Source organism: Cygnus olor, chromosome 1 (assembly GCF_009769625.2).
Source record: "Cygnus olor isolate bCygOlo1 chromosome 1, bCygOlo1.pri.v2, whole genome shotgun sequence".
NCBI classification, from domain to species: domain Eukaryota; kingdom Metazoa; phylum Chordata; class Aves; order Anseriformes; family Anatidae; genus Cygnus; species Cygnus olor.
In genome coordinates, this window is record NC_049169.1 from 205991458 (window position 1) to 206016431 (window position 24974).

The window sequence follows — 24974 nt, forward strand, 5'->3', positions numbered from 1 at the left end:
GTAAGTGTTTGCAATGGAAAAAGGTACTCACCTGCTTGTATGCTGGCTTCACGCCGGGCATGAGCACGCGGTACCGGTCCACGAACTCCACAAACGTGTAGCGGATGGGGTAGCCAGCCCGGCGGATCCGGATGGTCTCCATCATCCCCGAGTACCTCAGCTGCCGGACGCACAGCTCCCGGTCGAACAGCTGGGGAAGTTACAGGACTTGGTGCTTTGATTGCACATCTTGGCCTGGATTGGCCATAGGAGCTGTGTAGTGCAATGAAGTCATGCACCCACCCAAACCCTTCACTTGGTGGACCCAAGGCTATAGGAGCCTTGGCTGTTACGGGCCTGATCCTAGAATATTTTCCCCTTTTATTTAATTATCCTTTGCAGAACTTGATGTGTCCTACATGCTACAAAAGGGACAGAAAGAACTAGAGGACACAATGCAATGGTGAACATCACCTTGGGAAGGTGAGACCACACCACAGTCACCCTCGTAGTGACCACTCGTGGTCATTGACTTCTGCTGGCAGCTCTGAGCTTTACCGGCGTGATCACAGCAGTCAGGACAGTGCCATTTTGAAGGCAGAGGAAGCCAAGGACTAGATCAGTAAAGGCTTGGACACCGAAAGGTTTTACAGTGCCTACACCCTTTGAGTTAGGACATGTGGCTCCCCAAAGTCACACAGAAGAAGAGTTCAGCCTTCTAGATGCCTCAGCCCTGAGCTCAGCCTGGTATCTTTAAACCACCCCCTATACCCAGGAAGACATCCAAGGAGGTAAAAATGAACAGCTCAGACCAGAGACCAGCAGAGGATTTTAGGGAAGGGACAAGTCTCAGAGCAGTGCCCATGGCTGCTCCTGAGAAGCAGCGGGCAGTTGCAAAGCAATGCAGTCCTTGCAGATGTTTGCTAATGAACCTGGCTGCTCTCCTTTGCTTGGGGCACCTCAGAGAGGAGAATTAGGGATGCTGATAGCTGGCTGCTGAAGTGAAGGGAGGCTCAGAAAAATCCCTGCTGGTGGCTTGGTGCCTCAGTGCACTGGGGAGGATCCTGGAGCCCCCGGGACACCCTCTTGCAGCCTGAAGTTGTCTGCTGGAAGCATCAGAACAGAGTTTAGCCCAAGTGTAAAATAAAGGCAAAATAAAGGCCCTCCCTTCAGCTGTCTAAAGTATGAGCACATGCAGATATGAGCATCTAAAATACATCATCTAAGTTCCCAGTCCTGACGGTAGCTTTTGGAGTAGGTCATAGCAGCCACTTTGAGAGGACTGGAATGGAGTGAGACAGATCCCAGGAGAAGACAACAGATGAGGGAGAAAAAGGCAGAAGGTAGCATCATCTGGGTTTGGACTCAAGCTGTCCTCGTCTAACGTGGGTACTGGGGGCTGGATATGTGCAGAGGAAGGTGTTGTGCGTTCCTCTCTCCCTGCACCATGTTTGTGGGCTTGCAAATAAGCTCCCGATGCAAACAATTTTTATTTTTTCCCAAAGTACATTTTAGAAGGAAGCAAAAGTTTTAGAATAACAGAAAGTAACAAACAGTCAGGACTTTCCACTGACCTTTCACTTCCCACTATACCATTTCCTATCACTATCAGTACGCTTTCCTTCATAGCCTGGGACAGAAAATGAACTTCCAGAAAAAGTTCTCTTTTGCAGTCGCCCTGCACAGCTCTGTGTCCCATTATGTGTGCTGTTTTTCCTTTGTTTTACTAAACCATGCCAAAAATGAATTTAGCAAAAAATCACATTTCATATTTTGTAGCACTACTGTCCCTTATGCAGTGTTCACTCATCCACTCATTGCTTTAACAGGGAGATTAATTTCTCTTTGTCTGATTCTTTCAAGCTTCTAGCTGTTTTTTATCCCACTAAATGTCTTGTAAATAAATGGGGTGAACAGAATATTGTAGCTTAGAGCTTGTAAAAGCTGGTCAAATCCAGATTTGCTACGAAGGATGAAAAATGCCTGACTGAATCCCGGACACCCAGGTGTAAAAGCAGTTTGAAGCCGGGGCATCAGGAATAATTTGTTAATGTCTGTTCAGGATGTGCAGCTATCTTTCAATATCACCCATGTGCTAAAGCAAGGCTTTGGTTTGATCTCAGCTCAGATGATAATCTCAGCTCAGACATCTTGTTTCATATTAACCCGAAGTCTTCCTTTAATTTGCCGTTAACTGCCTTTTAATTTTCACCAAAACCAGGATAAGGAGACAACAAACTGCCTGGAGAGCCACCAAACTTTTCACCCCGTGCTATATTAGATTTACTGAAGAGCAAAAATAAGTCTCAACTGAACACTGTTTGTATGTAACAGCTCTGAAATTTGATATTTCATGCTTTTATTTTTTTTTTTCCCACTCATTTGAGCTTTGCTAGCTAACAGTAGATAAAACTCCACCTCTGGCTAGATTACCCGCTCCTGAAGTACAAAGGCATGGGCAAAATGACTCACAGAAACAGACAGCTGAAATGATTATTAAATCAAGCCGTTCCTCCCCAAGAATTATCACTATCAAGAGCAGTGAGAGGCTAGCACGAGATTGCTCCAGGGTCCAATCCTGCAGGGGGGTGATCCTGAGGCTGGGGTTTTCAGCATCATCTCCCTTCCACCGAGTCACTGCACGAGAGGGCAGTGGTTCTGCAGCCACCTCCTTTCCTTTCATTTGCTCATAAAAGTTTGTCCCCAGAGCGTTCATTGCTTTTGCAGCAAACACAATAAAAGCAGCGCTTTTAACTGGATGCCAATTATTTTTAAGTTTCTGAGCAATACGTATATATATTTTTTGCCTTCAGGCTTGCTGTAGCTGCATTTAAGAGTACTCTGAATGGTGGAGGGAATTGCCTGTTGGTTGTTCATCCGGATAAAATGTTGTAATAATCCTATCTGGCACAGTCTAACCTCCCTCCCCTGGGAATCACAGCTAAGTAATTCCTCGTACATTTCCTCTGTGTTATTTCCCTTTTCCTTTTTTTTTTTTTTTTTCTTTATGATTTTTAACTATTCCTTCACAATTGTTACAAAAACAAACGAAAATCAAACAACAACATCAAAATAAACAGTTGAAACAAATCTAATGGGTAAAACCAAATAAGGTCCCTCAGAAACAAAGGTTTTGCAGAAAACACCCACAGGAATGGGGTCGTTTTCAGGGGACTGTCAAACTCTGCAATAGGGCCGGACACAGGGCCCTACAGGTGGTAGGGAGGATCCCACCCCCTATGCATTTCCTATAGGGGAAAGGGCTGCGGGGTGAATTCCTCGAGGTCATCCTTGGGAAGAAAAGCGGGGGAAGTATCTCCCCTATAAAAAAGTTTTGGGGTGCAAAGAAAGTGCCCAACTTTGCCAGCCTTTCCTCCACAAGCTTTGGTGACCCCTTTGCTTGCAGAAAGGGCTGTGGGTTTGTTTTCTAAGCACCCAGGGTCAATCCTGCCCCCCCCGATGCCTGAGGGACTTTTACCGTTAACTCCTGTGGATAATCCTGTACAAAAAAAAAAAAAAAAAAAAAGCAACCAGGAGAGAAAAGCAGGACTCACCATGGGCTTCTTGTACTCATTGGGCTTGATACAGCGGACGAAAAAGGGCTGGCAGACACTGAGAGTCCTCATCAACAGCTCCAGGGACCGCTTGAACTGGCTGCTGAGCGTCGGCGAGCGCTTCCTCGTCTCCGCTCCCTGCAAAACGGCGGCAGAGCAGGCTCAGGAAATGGAAGGATAACAGAGCTTTTCCCCTCTGGCCACGTCCCCGGCAGCCTCCGGCTGGAGGCGGGGAGCCGAGGCTTCAGGGCTGCAGTGGAGGATGCCCGAGGTGGCAGAGATGGGGAGAGGAGAGGGCTTGGGGCCACACGGCACCTGGCTTTGTCCCCGGACTGCTATGCTTGTGTTGCACACAGTCTGCGATTTGCTCCAGGTGCCTGTACCCATTGAGGAAAAGTGCCATAATTTAATTGCTCCTGCTCGAGCCTCCCCGTGTGAGTCAGGTTCCCAAATGCCTCATGTAGGACATCAAAATTTTCTGTATTGCAGCCTGGGGCAAGGCACTTGCCCAGGGTTGCTCCTCAGGAGATGCTTGGGCTTCCCCCTCCCTGTGCATCACAGCACAATGATGCTGACCCCGCTGTCCTTGTTCTTCATGTCTGACCCATCTTCTGCACCCTGGACCAGCCTCCAGAGGCTCCTGGAGGCAGAAAAACAAGCCAGGGGCATGTTTGCTGCAGGACACTCTGGGACAGCTCCAGAAATTGCTGCTGAGGTCTGTTTTCCCCAGTCTGTGCTACAGGGAAGATCTGAGTTTTGTCTGGGAAAGAAAATTAACTAGACCAAAGGATTTAGGGTGAAACTTTGGGATGATTTGGGGAGAGAGTTGTAACTCTCTCCAACTTGAAAATAGGACACACTGTGACGTGACCTGATGGCCAGAGATTTTCCAAAGGGAGGATTCCAGCAGGATTTTCATGCACATTTCCTCCGAACATCCTCTTCTTTGCAGGTGGTCAAGCCACGTGTGGAGCCACAAAGTCCCCATTTGCACTGATCTTGCTGCTCTGTTTTGCAAGGCGGCGAGTTTTATTTTGACCTCTTTTGCTAAAAACTTTCTGCTTCATCCTACAGCAGTCAGACAATGTCCCCACACCCCATAAAGGAGGCATTTCCATAGCCCAGGTTGGACGCAGCGATAGGACAAACCCAGTCAGCACAAACACAAAATCGTCATGGAATTCCAACAAGGCAACGTGAGCAGAGAAAATCCAGCTTGTGCACACCAGAAAAACCTGGCCCTCTTGGCCAAGAGAGCTTGTGGGGCTATCGGTGATCTCTCCCAGCAAAATCCTCCCCTGAAGGACAAACTGTTAACGAATCTAAAGTAATTAATGGATGCAGCTGCTACCTGCAATGCATTGTAGAGCCTGGTGTTCACATTTTGTCACGGATTTGATGAGGAACGGGCTGTTTCAGCAAGAATCTTAGTTTGGATAGCGTTGATTAATGCTTTCTTACCACTTAGCTAATTCTGTGCAGGGGGGGGTCACCTCTAAGCCATGAGGAAGGACAGTCACAAGAAGCAGTGACAGACACAGGAGCGGGGCTGGGAGGTGGAAGCAGCTGCCTGTTTGTCAGGTTTGCAGGTTTGTGCTCGTCTGGGAGAGGTCATTTTTCAGCTGTGGTGGTAGAAAGGATGCAAAACTTCGTACCAGGGGCTCCTACATGGGAATGTGAGAGTGGTTTGCTCCCAGACTGCAGGTCCTGCCTTCCTGGTGCCTTGCAGTCCTTCCTTGCGTGCACCCAGCTCTGGTAAAATGGTGTCATCTCCATCCTTACCCTGACAGCCTTTTGATGGGAAGGGCAGGAGGGAAGGGACACTGGCCAGAAGTGTCTTCCTGGGCAGAATCTGGCCACAATTTGTCTCCTACCCAGATCAGCAGAGAGGTCTCAGCTCCTCCTGGCCAGACTGCACCACCCCATCCATTCTCATGGACCTGGGAGGTGAATGGATGGCTCGTCCCCTCCATCCCTGGGCCTGACACTTGCACACAGATCCCTCCACGGCAGGCACCAGCCCCGTGGGCACCAACCAGGCTCTCACCTGTGTCATGAAACCTCAGGTGTGTATTTTACATCAGCCTCCTCCTGCATGGACAGGATGCCAAGGCTGGAGCCAGCGTTCCTCCTGCCTCACCTGAGAATCACACCTCTTCCCTTATTTCAACAAAACGGCCAGAAAAAAGGAGCAGAACAGCCCGCTAACATGGCCTAATGAGGCACTGGAAATAGAGGTTTATAGAGACTGCAACATTTTTGGGACACAGCCTGTCTCTTCATCAGTATACATACAGAGCCCGAGGAGGATGAGACCTGTGTATAATGGGGAAGGAGGAGCAGCAATCACAGGTGCTGTAACCTGGACTGGGGCACTGAGTTACCGCTCAGCCTCAAAGGACAAAAATAAAAATACAGAAGCAAAAGAGAAAAATAAGACAAAAAAGAGAATTACAAGATTCACAGGGAAGCATCATCTCAGAAGAGAAGTTCAGAAAGACATGCAGCCCAGCATGAAATTCAGACATGCTCCAGTGCTGCTTCTTTTTGGCACCTCAGCCTAGCTTTAAAGACGCAGAGACGTGGCTGCTTGCAGTAGCATAAATACAAAAATACAAAACACAAAAATACAAAAAAGCCAAGGCAGGACATCAGCAGCAGGACACAAGGGGACATTCCCCTGGCACAGGGTGCCTGAGATCCCCAGTGGGGATCCCATCAGGACGCGTCTCAACATCTCTGTGAGGCTGTAAAATCTCTAGGGACCTATTCTGACTCCTCCCTTGGATGTCTTGGACACATTTAGGTACTGATTTAGGGCTGGGAAAGCAAAAACCAGTTCAGCCCAGCTGCACCCTGTGTAGTCAGCGGATGAAGGTGGACTCTGGGCTATGGAACTTCGCACCTCTTTAGGATTGTAAATGGTGGATTGCAGTCCTGATCCATGCCAACAGGACACCGTGCTTGTCAGCCTTTTTTTCTGTAGTCTGAGGACACTGAAGCTTACTGTTTGCTGTTGGAAATGTCACTGGGGTGGCCTCCAGATGAGCACTGACAGTTGAGGACCCCTCACAGCAGGTTCTGTGGTGGCATTTGGTGAAAAGACGGTCTCTGTCCCCAAGGATGTGCAGTCTGGAAAGTGCCTTGAGATACAAATCTGACACTGGATGTATAACAGTGCCAAGTGTCACTATTTTGGGCTAAATCCCTATTTTATACGACTCACTGATGGAACGTCTCCTTTGGCCTAGTGGTTCCACCCTTGCCTCAGTGCCTAACAAATACGACCAATTATTATTCATTAGAAAACTTAAAAAACTTGAGGCTATATTATGAAAACAGTCATGACAAGAACAAGACTCTTAGAAATCATCAGTGTTACTTGTCCAATTTCCCTCTGTCTCCTGTTGTCATCACAGAAAAAGACTGGCATGATAATTTCTGGCAGATTTTGTACAATTCTCTCCTGCGCTTCATTTCACCGTGTCTTAATTCAGGAAGGATTTTCTTTTTTGGTGTGGGGCATTGCTACAATCCTAGAGCAAGGCCCAGTGAGATTCTGCTATCCAAACACCTTGCGGATGTGATATGGAGGGGAAGGAGTTCAGCTCTGGAACAAATGGCTTAGGGTCGTTTTGGGTCAGGTCGCCCTCATTGGAATTCCAAATCCAAGCACCCTGAGACAATGCAGAGGTAAGAAGGGTTGAAATTCAGCCCATGCAAAGATCTGAATTTAGAAAGCCAGGTCCCTCTCTAGCAGAATCCCTCGGCTACCAGGAGACTGTTGTGGCAATGTGGGCAGAGTCACAAAGCTAACAGCACAAAACCTTTAGCACACGTCTCTACCTTATGGCCAAACATCTAGCAAGAAAGGTTTGGAAAGCCATCAGAACCAGTCATGAGTTGAGGTGCAACAGAAAAGACGAAGAGAGGTGCCAAGAGCCTGTTGGGATGAGCATGCCAATGTTCAATATTAACCGTGCCTTTGAAGGCTCAGATTTGAGCTCTCACAAGTCATGAAATACCCTGGAGACTGACAGCATTTCCAAGCGACGCAGAAATGCAATCCAAGAGTCACTCTTTGCACCAGAGCCATCAGATTTCTGCCCCAAAAGTGCAAAACAGGGCTGGATTTGCAGCTGCTTTGAGGATTAATGTCCCACTGAAGCCAATGGTGGCACCAAGATAAATTACATTCAAATCCCACACATGATCAATCTGAAGTTAATTAAAATGACTCAAATATCAGAATAACAAAAACAAAACTTTGTCTGGGGCTGGTTCTGATTTTATCCAAACCAAATTCCCATCATTACAAAACTCTTTTGTGTTGAATGAAACAAATGGCACATACTTCGGTAGCTACACAACAAGACCTAAAAAATGCTCTTCATCACGCCAATCACTTGAAATGGATCCTCTACAAATAACACAGGGTGAGCAATAAACCAACATGAGAAAAGCACAGTCCTCACCAAGGAGAGGTAAATATGCAACAGAGAAACTCATTTATTCAGTTTACCTTTGGTGTGGGTGTGGGCGACTGGCCAAAAGTGCTGGATGCATAGCCACAGAGAAACTATGTGAAGCACAGGTAAAACAAACAAACAAACAAAAAAACATACAAAACAAAAACAACAAAACGAACAGAGACAGAGAAGAGCAAATAGTGAAAAGAAGGAATAACCGAAATGGGAGCCTGACTTTGTTAGTCCTGGAGGTTCAGCTGTTAAAACATCCCATGAACAAAATGTGCTAATTCTTGGATTTTTGGCCATCCCCCTCTTGGCTTTTCCCATCTCTCTCGAGATTCATATCCCTGAAGCTGAGGGAACCACCACTGTCCAGCTCTTACTTCTTGGAAACATCTCCTCTCTATCTTTTAACCTCACTAGCTATCCATCCAGGGTCAGCCAACCCTACTCCTCTCCCTTGCGCATCCCTGCTCTCCTTTGACTAGGTTAGAAGATGCCAGCAAAACAAACAAATTTTCACAAAAATCCTAAAGAAATTGCTCCCCTCCCCTCCTAATTTTAGTCAGATAGCTTCTACAGAAATGAAATTTTCACCGATGGGAAAGCACCCAGATCTGATCTTTGTTTTTCCCTTGACCAATCTCTCATCTTCAATTTCCATCTCCCCTGCTCCTTCTACCCGTTCCTGGAGCAAGCAGTGCTGTCGGACCCTGATGGCTGGTTCCTCAGGGGAACCATGGATAATTCCCACTGAATCTGTCGTTTTACACGACACTGTTCAAAGCAATGTTGGTGGAAAACAGTGGTAAAATCACCTTTGCCCTATGTCAGCTCCTACTTGTCTGAATGGTTTTGTTTTCATGGTGTCTAGGGATTTGTGCTCTCTCTTAGCATGTTCACGCTAACAGGGTGCATGATTAGGGGAGATGGGACGGAACCTTCACTCCTCTTCTGGTTCCATATCAGGCAGGTTGCAAATCTCTCATTCAAGTAAGAAAAGCAGAGATCATTAAAGCATCAAGGCACGGGGAGCACCATTCAGGACAGATTCTGAAGGTGCTTAATGACAGCACGGTGACTGGAAGTATAAGAGAAAAGGGTTATCCCCCAAAAGTGCTCTGATGTTTTAAAAGGTCTCAGTTCTGAGGTCCTATACAATGCCCAGGTGGACATCTTGATTTTGCTGCAACATTTTGCCAAAGGACAGCTTGGTAGGAGTCCCCATGACGAGTTCTGCAAAATTACACAAACCTGAGAGCTCCCTCTCCTCAGTTCCCCAGAGTGCAACTCTGCTCTGCCCAGACAAGCAAGAAATCATTTCCAAGGTGAACTGCAAAGCTTGCGTCGAAAATAAAAAGCGGCGAGGAATAAGCAATAAAAAGCAAAGGGAACGGCATCACTGACGCTGAGGGGTTTAGTGTCCGGTTCAAGGGGAACACCACATCTGGGGACAGCTCCAAACCCACTGGGATTGTCATAGAAATTGGTAGCTTGATGGGAGCTGATAGACCTCATCTCATTCCTAACAAAGTCAGAAGGATATTGATCATTCATTTCAAAGGGAGCAAGGCTGAGTGCCTAAGGGTTTTGAATAAGCCTTGCAAAAGTGCCTGTAGCCTAATTTAAGATTTTTTTGGGGGAATTTAAATATTTCTTGTCCTTAACAGTCAAAGGAGCTCAGCACTTATATCTATTTGGCACTCCTGAAAGTCCCCAAGTCCCTTGGACCATCAGTGGCATTGGCTTAGAAACAGGGCTCCAATCACTAAAAAACTTGGTTGCTTTGGAAAATCCTATCCTGACATCATTTTAGTGCTGTATCTGCAGCTCCTTCAGAACATCTATTTGGTTTTCATTTCTCACTCTATTATATGCAGATCTGGAATATTATAATATATATATATAAGGGCTGGCTCTTTCTATAACATATATAAAGCTCTCTCTATATATAATACATATATGGCTCTTTCTATAATATATATAAGGGCTGGCTCTTTCTCTCTCAGATCTCTACAATCACAAACCTTTTTGTTCTTGTCCCTATACAAGTAGTAGAAGAACAATCACAGCAAGAAACAACATTTCACAAACTGCACGGTGTGAGGGTGGTTGTACCTGTGACACCCACCACATTCACATTTTTGGATTATTGGCTCATGGTAACAGGTTTGAAACACCCCAAAGTGCATCAGAGCAATCTGACCCTGTGCAATTTCTTCCCCCTTCCAGGAAACTCCTCCCTGTGAACAAAGATCTTCTCCCGCCCTCTGAATGCATTACCATCGCCACATCTGCTTGGAAGATCTGCTTGATGAACTTGTTTTTTGAGGAATGCACCAGCTGAATGATGTCTCCGTGCAGTGTGTCCCTGTTTTTCTCCAAGAAACCTGGAGGAATAATGGGACAACACATAGGTCCATGACACAAGGTGACACAGCCAGTATGTGCCCTGGACACACCCTCCGGGTCACGGGTCTACTGGCTTCCCTTGGGGAGATAATGAGGGTCGCATGCAATCAGGATTGCAGGGACCCGGGAAATTTGCCCAGGACCTGGGTAAATTTCATTAGGAAAAGCCGAACAGAAATGGTGGAGAGGGAAGAGAAAGACAGACCAAGAGAAGGAAGACAAAGACTGGGTAAAAAATGCACGTGCTGCAAAGCACTGCAATTCTGTCCAGGGGACACACAAGCAAAAGAGCATAAATTTCTGCAGCTCATGGGCACTGCTGAAAGGCCAAGGGATTACAGCCAGAAATGGAGCACACTGACACTACTACGGGCTGCCATCCAGCTCTACTCCATCACAGCAGCAGCTCACCTTCCCCCGAACATCCCCTGAGACCTGCAGTGCCTAGGAGCCACCCCATACCTTTTGTTTCGTAGTAAACAATTCCAGCAAAGTGGTTAATACCAAACTGGGTTTCATAGTTGTTCTTTGGAGGTATATAGTTGGTGTTCAGCTTGTGCTGGGAGTTCAGCTTGTGTAGCATCGTGCCATCCGTCCCCTGTGCACACAGGAAAAGATCTGACGTTTAATCAGGGTTTGTCCCATGATACTCATTTTCCAATCAATAATGCATTTCTTTTTTTTCCTCAGGGGGCAATGAGTATGTATTTTGACAAGAGATGTGCTGGAGGGGATAACTCAAGTACAGAAAAAAAAATATCTGTGGTGTGTTGTGCTGTATTCAAAATAGTCCAGAAGGAGTATATTTAACTTTTTATTTTTCTTAAATTTTCAGTCAGAGGCTATTCTAGAGCCCCTTACAGGTGTATTATTCTATCAGAAACTCTAATTTCTTTTAAGCTTGACTGTGGTACTGATGGAGTAATAGGAACTACAAATAGGTAACCAACAGATGAATGTGTGATATATCAAATGTGTGTTATATCTTCCTTGGCTCCTGATTTGGAGCTGATCAGACCTCTCAAAGGGGGACAACATGCAAATATAAAGGGGGTAAAAGTAGGGGAGTCACTGGAAAGAGGGCTGAGCTCAAAACACACCTTGGGGAACTTGCTCTCCTCATCAATGAGGGAGATGATGTTCATGGGCTTGATGGCAATCATGTCCAAGGCATCCTGGTTATCAGTGAACTCAATGTGCTGCCAGTTGATGTTCTCCAGGTTGTACTCTTCCTGCTCCAGTTTGAAGACATGGCGCACAAAAAACTGCTGCAGGTTCTCATTTGCAAAATTGATGCAAAGCTGCTCAAAACTGTGGAAGGAAGGACAAGGAAAGGTTGGTTTAGGTCCACCATAGTCATCTTTCTCCATCACTCTCCTGTGCTTGAAGCAACGTCCTCAAACCTTGTCAACTACTCAGTAAGGTGGCTACAGGCTAAAAATTACCATAGTGGTCCAGCTAATCTGTTTTTCTCCCCCAGAACAATGTCACAGAAATTATACATGTATAGGAGTGAGCTTGGGGTGGTAAAGGAGGCTTAAGGCGTAGTTCTGCTTTTACAGGCTCCATACCTGTTCACGGTGAAGTTCTCAAAGCCAAAGATATCGAGGAGGCCAATGGATCTCCTGACACTTTTGAGTTCCTGGGAAGGAGGTCTGTAAATCGCGGCGTTGATCTTCTCCACGATCCACACAAAAAGCCGCCCATAAATTCCCTGCAATGTCCCGAAGATGGAGCTCACTGAGACAGGTTAGCAGTTTGCCCTACTAGTCTGCAGCACCGCTTCACCCACAGTGGCACAGACTCCCCTAAAGCACTGGACAGCCCCCAGGGACACAATGACCAACAGGATGGCTATGTCAGACTTTTGGAGTGGTTTAAAGCTGCCTGAGGCACTGTGTAGATCAAGGACAATGGACCTGAAAGCCTAGATTAAAGACAACTCAAAGCAAAATCCCAAAATTAGATTCTTCCCTATATGCTTCCTCTAAACCTTATTACCATGCTTTATTTATTGGTACAGTTTCACTTCTATACAAATGCCCAAATCCTGAAATTCAGGTGTAGGTGTTGAAAGAGCTGCTCTGATTTATAGTAGCTGAGGACCTAATTCTGGAGGTCAAGCTGGAACATCTTCCTGAAGCTGATGCAAAGTCATGTCATGATGCTGGCTCCTTTGACAGGTCACCTTTGAGTATGGACAGTCTCAAGTCCTGACTGCAAATCCCTTGAGGACCAGGCTATCTAGATTCGTTACATCTCAGCTCTTTGCACATCCCAGTGCCAACACAGATTTAAGGTCACCTGGTGATTCTAGCTCACACAGACCCCATGCAAGACACTTTTCCCACGCAGTGGATGCTCTGGTCTCAAAACTGGCAGATTTCTTCATCACATCAACAGGGACAGAAGGGAATGCCCTAAGTTTTACCTTTACAAAAGCGTCCCTCACATCCAGGGCTTGTTCCATGCTGAGAGGGGTGGACACGGTCTCACCCCTGGTGATTATCGTCCGGCTGGTGAGGCAGTTCATCACGTCCTGAGGGTCAACCTGGCAAAGGCACCACCAAACAAAACTGCTGATATTATAACACAAGAGGTCCTTACAATGGCCTCGGCTAGTAGCCTGGACATGAGTGGCTGGAAAAAAACTGTACGGACCCTCAGGGCTGGAGGTGAGTAGCTTTTCTTAGCTGTACAGGGAAAATAAATGATGTCACAGGCACTTTCAGAGAGACTAATTAATATATGTTTGTACAGTGTTTTACTACAGCACGTGTTCTTTTGGCTTAGTGAGAGAAGTTAATGAGACATGGGGAGTGGAGATGAAAAAGCAAAGCCTGCAAAGCCCACCAGCACCATGTATCTTTGCATCCCCTTGAGGTTTGCATCCCCTTGTACTCTTGAGGTCAGTCCAGGGAAACACCCAGCCCATAAAGTCCAAGAAAACAGCCTGCAAATGGCTAGGGTAACACTCTGGGACCAACAGAGCCCATGGTGGCAAGCTGGTGTCCCTAGAAAGCCCTGTCCCATGGCGGGGGGAGGACACTGAGGACTGCTCCAGCCACTCCATGGTGGTTTGGGTGAGGGTCATCTCACCTCACCTGATGCACACAGAGAGCTGGACGCCTCTGTCTCAGCTGCTGTAATGAGCTTCCTTTACATCAGTGAGAGAGACTGGCTGTTTTAGGGACTAAACTATTTTGGATGTCCTTTTTCAGATGATGTGCCATTAAAGCAACAGTTCCTCTCCACTGGTGTGAATTGAAGCTCAAAGGAAGCCAGCACAGGGCCAAGCATGACTTTGCCAGGCCTCTTCAGCCTCCTAGAGCTGGCAGGGCAGAGTGCCTGCCTCAGGTGAGGCTTTCCAAACCTTGCCCCAACCCTGGGAGTGTGGGGACAAGCCGAAAAGGGGAAACCAACACTGCAGAGCCACTGACCTCCAGCAACGATGCCGCGGTGATCAGTGACGCTGACTGGACAACCTCGCAGGCATCCAGGTTGTCGTAGGTCCGGGCTGGGGGAAGAGAGGCACAGGAAAAGCGGTCAGCAAGGGAGGCAGCTCTGCGGGAGGTTGGTGGGCTGAGGGAAAGGGTTCCTCAGCCTTCTGTCTTCGTTGCCTCCTCCTGGTGGCCAGGCAAAATCTGGCCATCAGAAAGGAGAAGTTTGTGTGGCTGCTGGCTGCATAGAACCTGCATTCTGCTCTGCAGGCCACCCTAAATTACTTATGGGGTGAAAATATTTCTAGCATGTAAGTGCTTTAGGCTTCTGTTTTCCAGAGAGGCTTTTATATCAACACGGCACTTCTGACGACAGAGAGGCCTGGTACATTTACAAAGGCCTATCCGATCACCCAGACCCTTCTCAAATGCCCCATTAGTCGTTCCTGGCTCTACTGAATGGCCCCTGGCCATATTCAACCTCCCTTAGCCCAGCATCATGCCAGGTGGTATGGATACAGCCCCTAAGCTTGGCTCCTTCTCCCCATGGCAAATAAGGAGAAAAAGCAATATCTTTGAATGTATCTTTGAGTTTTGTTCTCTTACCTTCGTACTGCAGGTTCCCCATGTGTAGGATGGCAGCCAGCAGCTTGGAGATCTCCCAGTTCTCCGTGTCGGTGAACATAAGGACCTTCATGGCAGAGCGGATGTTGGCGTACTCCTTGCTGTCATCCCTGCCGTCGCAGGTCGTGCAGTTACCCTGGGGAGGCAAGGAGGCCGCAGGGTGCGTGGGGTGAAGCCGAGTGTGTCCGGCACAGATGGGGTGACCCTAAGCTCTCAGGGCTTTGCTGAATTCCCCCCTAATTCCGCAGGTGTTTTGTGTAAGGAATAAATAAGCAAAAGATGATGATGAACTTATGCGTCTGGCTCTGCCCTTTGGTGCTCAGCCTTGTGACCTGCACTGCCCTGCTGTCCTGAGCCATCCTGTGTCTGTCTACAACCACAGCATGGTTTGAGTTGGAATTAAGGGACATCCAGCTCCAATCCCTGCCACGGTCAGGGCTCCCTGACCCCAGCCCAGGCTGCCCCCAGCCCCATCCAGCCTGGCCTTGGGCACTGCCAGGGCTGGGGCACCCCCAGCTCTTCTGGGCAGCCTGGGCCAAGGCCTCAGCACCCTCAGAGGGAAGAATTTCTGCCTTATCTTCAGTCTAAACCTGCCCTCTCATAGTTTAAAACCATTACTCCTTGTCCTATCACTGCAGTCCCTGATAAAGACCCTCTCCCCCACTTTCTCATAGATCCCCTTTAAGAACTGGAGAGAATCAATCAGAGAAAAAGCTCCTTGATGTGAGGATAAAAAGCCAGAAGGAAACGTGCTGGAGGTTTTCAGTGATTCCTTGCTGACGATGGGCCAGCCTTAATTACACTTGCTGCTACCAGTCCTGATGGCTGGTGACAGATGTATGGAGGGAGTGGGGCTGGAGGTTGCTGGCTTGGTCCGACACCAAGCTTTGCATGGACAGGGACATAGAGCAGAGATGATTCCCACATAGTATGCTGACGAGAACACATCATCCAGACACAAACTCATCCCCTTGCATCATTTCTGCAAGAGCACTGAGCTGTATCTAACACCCTGGTTATTTCTAAACCAAGTGGTCTGGGCAAAACCCACCCAAACTATCCAAGCCTGTGTCCCATTTCACAGAAATAGTGGAAATAACTTGTTTTACACAGGCTAAGGATTTGCTGTCAGCCTGTGAGGTTTGCAGTGGTGGGACAGAAATCCCCCTGCCTGTGACTAAGGCTTGGGAAGGTCCTAACCAGGAAAGCAGCTCCTTGGGGTGCCGAGGAAGACCTCACATTTCTCCCTCCCTTGCTCATAAGCTCTCACCACATCTTCCCTCCAAACCTCTGCTCCGCTGCGCTCTCACCATCGCCAGGTAGTTGTAATCCGTGGCTTTCCCAAGACCCAGCTTCTTCTTCTGCTCCGCTGTCATTCCTCTCAGCATGCAGTAAAACACGTGGTAGTTCCTCTCGTCCTGGGCCTGGGGGAGAAGAGCCACCGTCGTTAGCTCAGCGACCCTAATGTCACCACGAAGGGTGACGGACCCGCTGCCGTGCTGGGCAGACCTGTCACCTCACCTGGCGGCAGACGCGGGACTTCTCCAGCAGGTACTGCTCGATCTTCGCCCCCTCGATGGCTCCCCTTTTGTTGAAGTGGATGTCGATGTACTTCCCGAACCGGCTGGAGTTGTCGTTACGGATCGTCTTGGCGTTCCCAAAAGCTGCGGAGAGGAATTGCAATGGGTCAGAGACGGCCTGGCGCAGGGATGGTCGTGACTCTGGTGTCCTGGAGAAAAAACAGCTGAACAAATGAGGCTGAAAAGCAGCCCCAGCACCTTTCCCTGACATTTGTCTGGCTCAGTTTCAGTGTGCAGAGACAGGATATACCACAGATAACTGTCCCCAGAAGTAGGGAGAGGAGCATTGAGAATGAGGCATGGGAACTGGGTAAGCTTACTGAGGAAAAAGGGCCAGGGCAGCAGGATTTGGGAAGCAGCTGGTGAAATACAGACAGGTGGAACAGGAGAACACTGCAGCATGCGAGGTGATGGTGTGGGGAAAATGACAGGGATGCTGATGAGAGATTTGGGGACTGAGGCAGAAAAAGCTCATCCTTTAGGTAAACACAGAGGGACTAAGCCAGCCTCCAGAGGGAGACCTCACCCTGCAAACTCCATCCTTTGTGCGGGTGCGGGCTGCTAGCAGGAGCAGCATGCCCTTGCATTTATATTTTATTATAATTGCCCTGGCATTTATACGCGTTATTGGTGCTGGAGATGCATCGGAAATACAAAAGCTCTCTTCCCCTGGGTCGTAGCATGATAAAGTGCATGTTCAGCCCCCCTTGTGCCTGCCGCACACCACGGGGCTTTGCAATGCCAGCCTTTGGTTGCGTCTTCGTGCCTGGACTGAATACAGTTGAAGGATGCTCCGGCGGAGGAGAGTGGAGAGGGAGAGCTCAGCTGGTGTCTTGCTTCCAGCATTATTCATGGAAACTGTTAGGATATTCATATTTCCATTGATTCCTATTGGGGGGTTCCTTACCAAGCAAACACTGCTCGCTGTGAGTAGCCGGGGGAGTAAAAATGCCGTTATTCTTTAAGGAAGAGAGGAAGAAAATGATGCTCTTTCTGAATAAATGTAAAGGGCCCATCCTGCATTATGCTGGGAGGCTCAGATCACCTATTTAATGTACAGGCATCCAATTAAAACAGTGGGGCGGTCTTTACAGTAACAGCTTGCTGATATACACATTAAGGGCAACAAGCTGATTCTTGGTTTCAGGTTCTTTCTTGAGCTGTCTTTATTTTTTATTATTTTATTTTTTTTTTTAATTTTTTTTTCTGCATTCTGCTGCTGTTCTCTGGCCCTGGAAGGAAATGGTGGGGTGTGCTATTGTGTACTGCCAGTACAAGGTCTGTAGGCAGTGATGCTCTGGTCAATTTAATCACATGTTCTGCTGAACCAGAGCAAAGAACAGGAATAAGATTTTTGCAATCATGATCAAATAAACCCCAAATTAATTATTTAAAGGAAGCATTCATGTGATAGCTGTGCTCTGCATGCAGTTGTAATTCCAGCACGGGAAGAGGTGGTCTGATTTTTTCGAAAGAGCTTTGTGTATTTGCTGATCGGCATTTTTGAAATCCCTGACTACACAGATAGTTAGGCAAAATTCAGGTTTCTGTTTTGAAATTTGGGAAAAAATATCCCAGTTTATATGGAAAAGAACATAATTTTTATTTTTAAATTAATAAAAAATTAAAAATTTCAGGTCAGCTGAAATATTTCATTTTCAACAACAGTTGTAAAAATATTCATGCAAAAATTGAAAGTCTATATCAGAAGATAATTTTGTTGTGAAAAATACAGATGGAAAGGTATTCAATTTAATAAATGCTTGCATTGTTGCTTTTGATTTTTTAAATGTTATTGCTTTTTGAAACTCAAAATGCAACAAACAGTGACTTACATTTCTCCGTATTTTGTGATTCCAGAATCTGATTTTTTTTTTAATTTTTAATTTTTTTTAGCCTCAGAAAAATGCCTCCATCGTCTGAAACCTCACCTTCCAAGATGGGATTTGCCTCCAGGACCTGCTGCTCAATCCAGGAGTGCTGGCCACTGATCGCCGCCAGGAACTGCAGAATCAGTTCGTGCTTTCTGTTTTCCCAGCTCCAGACTCACCGCTTCAAAGACAACAGAAACTGAGGTCAGCGAAAGCCCTGCTGCACCCCTGCTGATGTCCCTCTCTCTGTCTCTGATGTCTCTGGACCTCTTGTTAATGCGGGCAGGACAAGCCACTAAGGATGAGCTTCCAGGATCCCAAAGGCTGGTAGTATCCAAATGGTAGCACACAGTACAGGACAGCTTCCAGGCAAGATACAGACTTACTTTCCAATTCACATGGCCAAATTTTTGCTTGGGTTTGGGTTTCTCCAGCAAATACCATCATGAAATCATTACCAAGAAGGTCAGGAAGCACTTCCAGGAGCAATCACCATACCTTGAGCCTGTGGTCCACGGGTGACCGGTCCCATGGGGCAGCTTCACCACAAGTTTTGAGCTGCCAAAATTCACTAGGAGGCAGACTGAGAAATGCTGTGAATGCGTAGATGGAAGACCTAATGCCGCCTTCTGATTTCTGATTATGTTTGGCGAGCTGTTCCCCAACTACCAGCAGCCTTTCCCAGGATATGGCTCATTTGGAAAGTCACCAGCTCACCTTATGATGCAGCACTGGTCCTTGTTGTTGCGCTGCATGTTGAAGTAGCAGTTGTCAGCAATTGCAAAGATGTGCGGTGGCATCTCCCCGATCTTCTTGTTGGTGTACAGGCGTATCTGCTCCGGTGAGTAGATGGGTAGTAGCTGGTAGGGGTTTACTGCCACCAGTATCGAGCCGGTGTATGTCTGGAGGAGAATCACATGAAGGTTTATGGGGACAGTGAGACATTGCTGAGAGGCTTTGGCAGCTTGGATGGAGTGTAAAGGCCAGAAAAAAAGAAATTAAAAAAAAAAAAAAAGAAGGTGGATGAAAGGTGATGTTTAAGTCAAAAATGCTTGCAGGGTGGAGCGTGGAGCAAAACTGGAAGAGAAGCCCCAAACGACATAAATCAGCTCATATTCATTCCTGCTCATGCACAAAATGGATTCAAGACTTAATTCATACTTCAGATGTTCCTCAGTTAAGCTTCAGGGTTCCAAGTCAACCATAGATGCAAAAATATCCCCAGAGCCAGCGCCCATCTGCACATACCTAGTGCACTGCATGAGAAACCAGGGATGAAAAGGGCCTGGAGACCACTGCCCTCAAACCAGGACCTGCTGGATCTAAATTGTTCCTGACAGAGGTCTGCTTAACCTGTTTTTAAATATTCACAGCTAAACCCTTTTGCTAAACTTCCATCCTCCACTACCATCTCTGTCTGACCGAACCTCTCCATGCTGCAATTTAAACCTTGTCCTGAGAACATGAGGATGGCCCACAAAGTCCTGACACATCCCTTCTCGGCTATTTCTGAGTCATTTTGGAAATGGCCTTTTGTCCATCCCCTGCTCTCCATGGCACTAAAATGAGCAAAGCTGTCCTGGGCCTCAGGCAGCAAAACTCTTTGTGGTGTCTGGCTCGTTTGTTTCTGCCCTTCCTGGAGCCATTTATCTCAAGCCTCTCACCAAAGAACTCCTGGCCTTTGCCATCTCACTCAGATGCAGCTCTGATTTTGGGAGTTTTGGTCACATCGCATTGGGATGTCCTTCGCCAACTTCATCCATATAAAAGTTGTTGTCTAGAGCAAGCAAGTTAACAGGGCTCCACCTTGGGCTAACCAAGGGCAGTAGAATGAAGGCTCATCCAGGAAAAAAAACCATCATTCCAACATAAAAAATATATCTTACAGCTTTTCGGCTGCATGATTTGAACCCAGAAATAAGCCTTTGGCAGAAAGAACCAAAGTGTCTCAGGCAAGGATGCTCGTGGACCATGAAGACTGTCTCTCCATGCTCTGCTGGCTGCTCCTCTTTTTTGCATATCTCAAACTTGCTGATAAATAAAACGAGTCTGAGCTTCAGAAGACAGCAAAATAAGTACCAGTGCTGGTGGGAGGGCTGGGAAGGGAGAACCTGGCAGCCCCAGGTTGAGTCGCTCCCTGTATAGCCTGATATCTATCCCACAGTCATGATGGAAAGGGCCTGAGAGGGGCTAGATGATAAATTATTTTGCATCATCTACACTCATCTACATCTCCACCAGCTCTGGCTTCCTAAAAGACAGCCAGTAGGTGGCAATTGTGTCCTATGGGAGTGATGCTGAAAGCCCTCCCAGGCTGTCACTTTGCAGCCTCATGGCCAACGCCAGAGAAAATTAACAATTTTCTGTTCACCCTAGGTGAGGTTTAAATTCACAGAGGAAATAATAGCCCTGTCTGTAACAGTGGGTTATATGTCAAGAAAGGAAAAAAACTCTTTAAGCTCAAGGACAAAGTTGTCACAAATACAAAAGGTGGAAATTGGCTGTGAAATAATATAGACTGGTGGTTAGAAGAAGCTACTGAAGTAAGGAAGCAGTGAAGTCCCTGAGCAGCTTTCTGCAGGTAAACTTAAAAATTAGGGAAGGGCTGTGCTCAATTCCTGAGTGGTGTTTTGCCACCAAGATCCCCAGTGACCCCTGAGTTCCCTTCTAGTCCTGGGTGAGAGACCTGGGAGACTGTTTTCATATTTTATTACCAAGCTAATTTAAGGGGTATTTCTAATTTTCCTGGAGCGTCTTCTCAAAGAAAAAAAAAAAGTAGAAAAAAAAAGAAAAAAAAAAAAAAGACTCTTTGCAGAAGTCTCTGAAATCCTGTGTTTCAGCCACATTGGTCTGCCCTGCCCCAAATGCAGCCAGCGAGCCTACTAGAGGAGTTAACCATTAGTTGCAGGAATGTTTTCTGGATGCTCTCGCTGACCCTTCCCTTGTGATCTCCAAAAGACTTTGTCAGCACAAACTCTTGTGCTATTGCTTGCTGTCCTAGGTCATTCCTAGTTGATGAATACTCACAGTTTGCCCACTTCTCGTAGCTGACAGCATGCAAAACTCTGTCTGCTTTGCTGACGAGGGGCCAAAGGGCGCCTCCAAGGAAATACTGTCTCTTTGGTTTCTATTGCTGGGTGAGAGCAAAGCCTCTCTGCCTTGGGAAAATCAAACTGCACCGAAAGGCAGAGGCTTTGCTGACCACTTACACCAGAAGCCGCATCTCGGTGCAAATGCATTGCTGCCTGCGTGACCTACACTGTAAGTAGCCCCAAACAAAATCCTTTCTGAGCCTGCTTCCCTCACTATTCACAGTGCCGTAGCTGACTTCATCTGGATTTTTATGGGGTTAAAGCTCTACCAAACATTACTGCATTTTGGCAACAAGAAAGCAGCAGCAGGCATTGCTTTGGTCTCCAGATAAAGGGACTTAACCTTGCTCAAAGTTCAAACTCCCACCAAATACCCTTGCTATTCAGCATGGTTTCTCCCAGTGCATGAAAACCAAGGCATGGACAACAAGCCCTCATTGAAGCTTTTCACATTTTGATGCAGAAGTTTCTTTCTTACACATTGAGGTCATTACTGAGAAGCACTTAAGGCGTTAACCATCCAAGACCACACTTTCCAGCTCTGGGAAGGTGTCACAACCTCACCACGAGGGCCAAGCTCCGCAGCAAATGGGATGGTGCTCTCAATGCATTCATGAAGCAGCAGCAATGGTATTGCAAATTAAAGGAGAATGCCACGATGGTGAACAGAAACAAGTGATCCAGTGGATGGCATGGCAGTGATTACCCGTGACAGCTCCACGAGTCAGTACTTACCCTCCCACCGCAGTTTGTCTTACGAGTAAAACGTGAGGGAGGAGAAAAAGGAAAGTTATATTATATAAAATTATTTTATATATAAAATATATAAATGTGTTATTAGAGCAGAATCACACCCTCTTTAAAGCTAAAGGGATGAGGAAACAAGACAGACAGAAGACCTGCTGCAAAAGTCACCCTTCACTCCTAAGGCTTAGCAATCCTATCAGGCAGTGAAGGCAAAGTCACACTGAGCATCACCATCTTTAAGACAGAATAAATTATACCTCAGATAAAAAACTCACTTTCTCATTGGACTGGGTATCCCTACACACATGGCATCCATATGGTGTCTTGGCTTTGCAAAATTACCATCAATATTTATTATGCCTGGCACAAGTTTACTCCTGCTACTGTCACAACTCTTAAAAGATGAGACCTCAGGTTGGGTTCCTGATCCTCCAATAACACACATGCAGACAGGAATGTTTTTTGTGCCTCTTTATCAAGCTATGTGCTCCATGTCATTTCGAGAGTGTGTCCTGGTTTCAGTTAGGACAGAGTTAATTTTCCTCCTAGTAGCTGTTAGGGTGCTATGTTTTGCATTAAGATGAGAAGAGCACTGATAACTATTATCATTATTATTATTATTATTATTATTATTGTTATTATTATTTTCCTGTCTTAATAAACTCTTTATCTCAACTCACAGGCTTCACTTTCCCGTTTCTCTCCCCCATACCAGAGAGGGAGGGGGGAGGGTGAGCAAACGGCTGTGTGGTGTTTAGCTGCCAGCCGGGCTAAACCACAACAGAGTGTCATTCTGATTTTGAGATTGAATTAAGTGCTCTGTGGGGCCCAGGATCATGGGCTGCTCCCCCAAAGCCGTTAGTGGTGCAGAGCAATCACAGCACCTAGGACCTCTCTGATGCAAGTGCAAGTGGCTAACCCCACAGAGCTGGTTGGCCCAAGGAATGGCTTGTAACAGAGGAATCTAGTAAAGAACTGGCTGCTAAAAGTCTTGGGAGTGAAAACGAGCTGTTTGGAGGCGCTTCTCTCCAAGGATGCATTTCATAGAATCACAGAATCATGAAGGTTGGAAAAACCCTCCAAGATCATCTGGTCCAACCACCCCCCTACCACCACTGTCACCCACCAAACCATGTCCCCAAGCACCACGTCCAGCCTTTCCTTGAACACCCCCCAGGGACGGGGACTCCACCACCTCCCTGGGCAACCCGTCCCAACACCTGACCGCTCTTGCTGAGAGAAATGTCTCCTCATTTCCAACCTGAACCTCTCCTGGCACAACTTGAGGCCATTCCCTCTGGTCCTATCACTAGTTACCTAAGAGAAGAGGCTGACCCCAAGCTCCCCACAACCTCCTTTCAGGTAGTTGTAGAGAGGGTGATTCTGTGAAACAATGCTCTGCCCAGTGTTCATTTGTGTTCATAATCCCCCTGGAGGCCCATGAATAGCTTAGAGCGCAGAGGCAGAGCCTTTGTGAAGGAGGAAGTTTTATCTGCGGGCAATCTGATACTGCACACGTGAAATCTTATCTGGGGACCTCTCGTCACTTAGCGAGGCAACAGACACTTGCCTGATGACACAGGGACCCCCAGGAGAGACACAGGGACACCACTGAAAAAATATCCAACATGAGCCCAACTTCCCCACAGGGCAAGAGAGAGCTGTGGGACTCCACTTGGTGTTGCCGCAGGGTGCCCACAAACAAGAGAAAAAGGGGCAAAGCTCAATGGATAAATACAAGTTCACTCAATAAGCCAATCACCTGCAAATTACTGGTTATCCGTATATCCTGGGTGGCATTCAGATTGCCTGAATTTAGTTATCCACATGATCGTTACATCAAACTTTGAAGCTCTACATGTGCTGAGCTGGAAGTGGGAATGTAGTCCTCAACCCCAACTTCCCTTCTAACCTAACATTTTCTATGATATCTAGGGGTGCCTTTTAAGCAGCTGTGTCCCCTTCCCCTAGATCTGAAATTCACTCATGAAAGAAAAATATATATTTTGTAGAGCCAGGGCCAGAGCGAGGTGGTCAGACATTTGAACAGCCTTTATAACAGGGTGATGGGTTCTCCATCACTGCCCAGCTCTAAACCAAAACCATCCTTTCAAAAGGCACTGGACAACAAGCAGAACAAGCAGACTTGATATATAAAATAATGGATATGGTCTGTTAGTTTATGCTGTCTAGTAGATCAGACTGTATTGCAATTCCCTCTGGCCTGAAATCTTGTAATCTCTAGAGCCTTTTAATGGTTAGATCCCCCAAAGCCTTCAAAGGCACAGCAGGAGCTCAAAAAATACCAAATTTTCCGTATTTGCATAGGCTGTTTAAGCACCTTTGCTAGTGGTAAGCACACATACTCTTCAGTTCTGCCCCAAGAACGTGCACCAGACTACCTCGTATATTACAGCACGCTGATAAAACCAGCATGAAGATGTGAATGCTGACTCGTGCCCTGTTTGGGAGATGGACTTTGCGGTGCTGTCACAGAAGAATGGTTCACTTCTGGCTGACTCCCTGTAAAACCCTTGATTTCTGGATGTCTGGCTGGGTTGGAAAAGCTGCACTGGGTCTGCTGGATGTGACATGACTGAGCTGGTCTAAGGAGGGATACTGCTGTCCTCAAAGATCAGCTGTCAGGATCCCAGAGCTGACAGGGTATACACACAGATGGGGAGTTTTGGAGCTGTTCTGTGAGCTGCTCACTTCACTGTACCTGGTTATCCCTTTGTGCACCTCCTCATCCCTCCTCCATCCCTTGCAACTCCAGCAATTGCTGCCTTCACCCACCTGGGCTGAATGAGTTAATGGTGCAGTGGGAGAACGCAGAAAGTCCTCATCAAGTTTGTGGTCACCAAAGGCTTTAGGATTACTACAGCCTGCACGTGGCCTGGGTTAAACTGCTTATTGTGTGTGCATAAACTTGATGTGTGTCCCAAAAACTTCTGCAGGGGCTACATAAGGAGGTGGGAGGGACTTTGCCCTTTTCTTATGGCATGGGGTCTTCAGCTTGCACTGGGGCATCCACAAACTTTGCAACCTCTCCTCTACAGGAGGACAACACATTGGGGCAGAAGCCCTCCACCATTTGGGTCCTAGAAACCCAACTTATCTGAATCAGGGATCCCTCCCCATGGGTTCCCCAGGGCTAAGGAGAGCTGGGGGTGAGGAAGAGATGGATGTGGGGAGGACACTCA

The 24974-nt window shown here is 47.0% G+C and overlaps 1 protein-coding gene across 1 annotated transcript in view; it reads right to left on the reverse strand.

The window, feature by feature from the left end:
• MYO7A (myosin VIIA) overlaps nt 1-24974 on the reverse strand; it is a 94226-nt gene that overhangs the window by 33004 nt on the left and 36248 nt on the right. The window contains 16 exon segments of the mRNA XM_040544483.1: nt 32-190; nt 3534-3671; nt 8056-8112; nt 10289-10395; nt 10880-11015; nt 11518-11728; nt 11989-12131; nt 12849-12968; nt 13858-13934; nt 14464-14617; nt 15792-15905; nt 16003-16145; nt 17993-18079; nt 18082-18113; nt 18650-18834; nt 21760-21777. Of these exon segments, the coding sequence (XP_040400417.1) occupies nt 32-190; nt 3534-3671; nt 8056-8112; nt 10289-10395; nt 10880-11015; nt 11518-11728; nt 11989-12131; nt 12849-12968; nt 13858-13934; nt 14464-14617; nt 15792-15905; nt 16003-16145; nt 17993-18079; nt 18082-18113; nt 18650-18834; nt 21760-21777 (1881 nt within the window).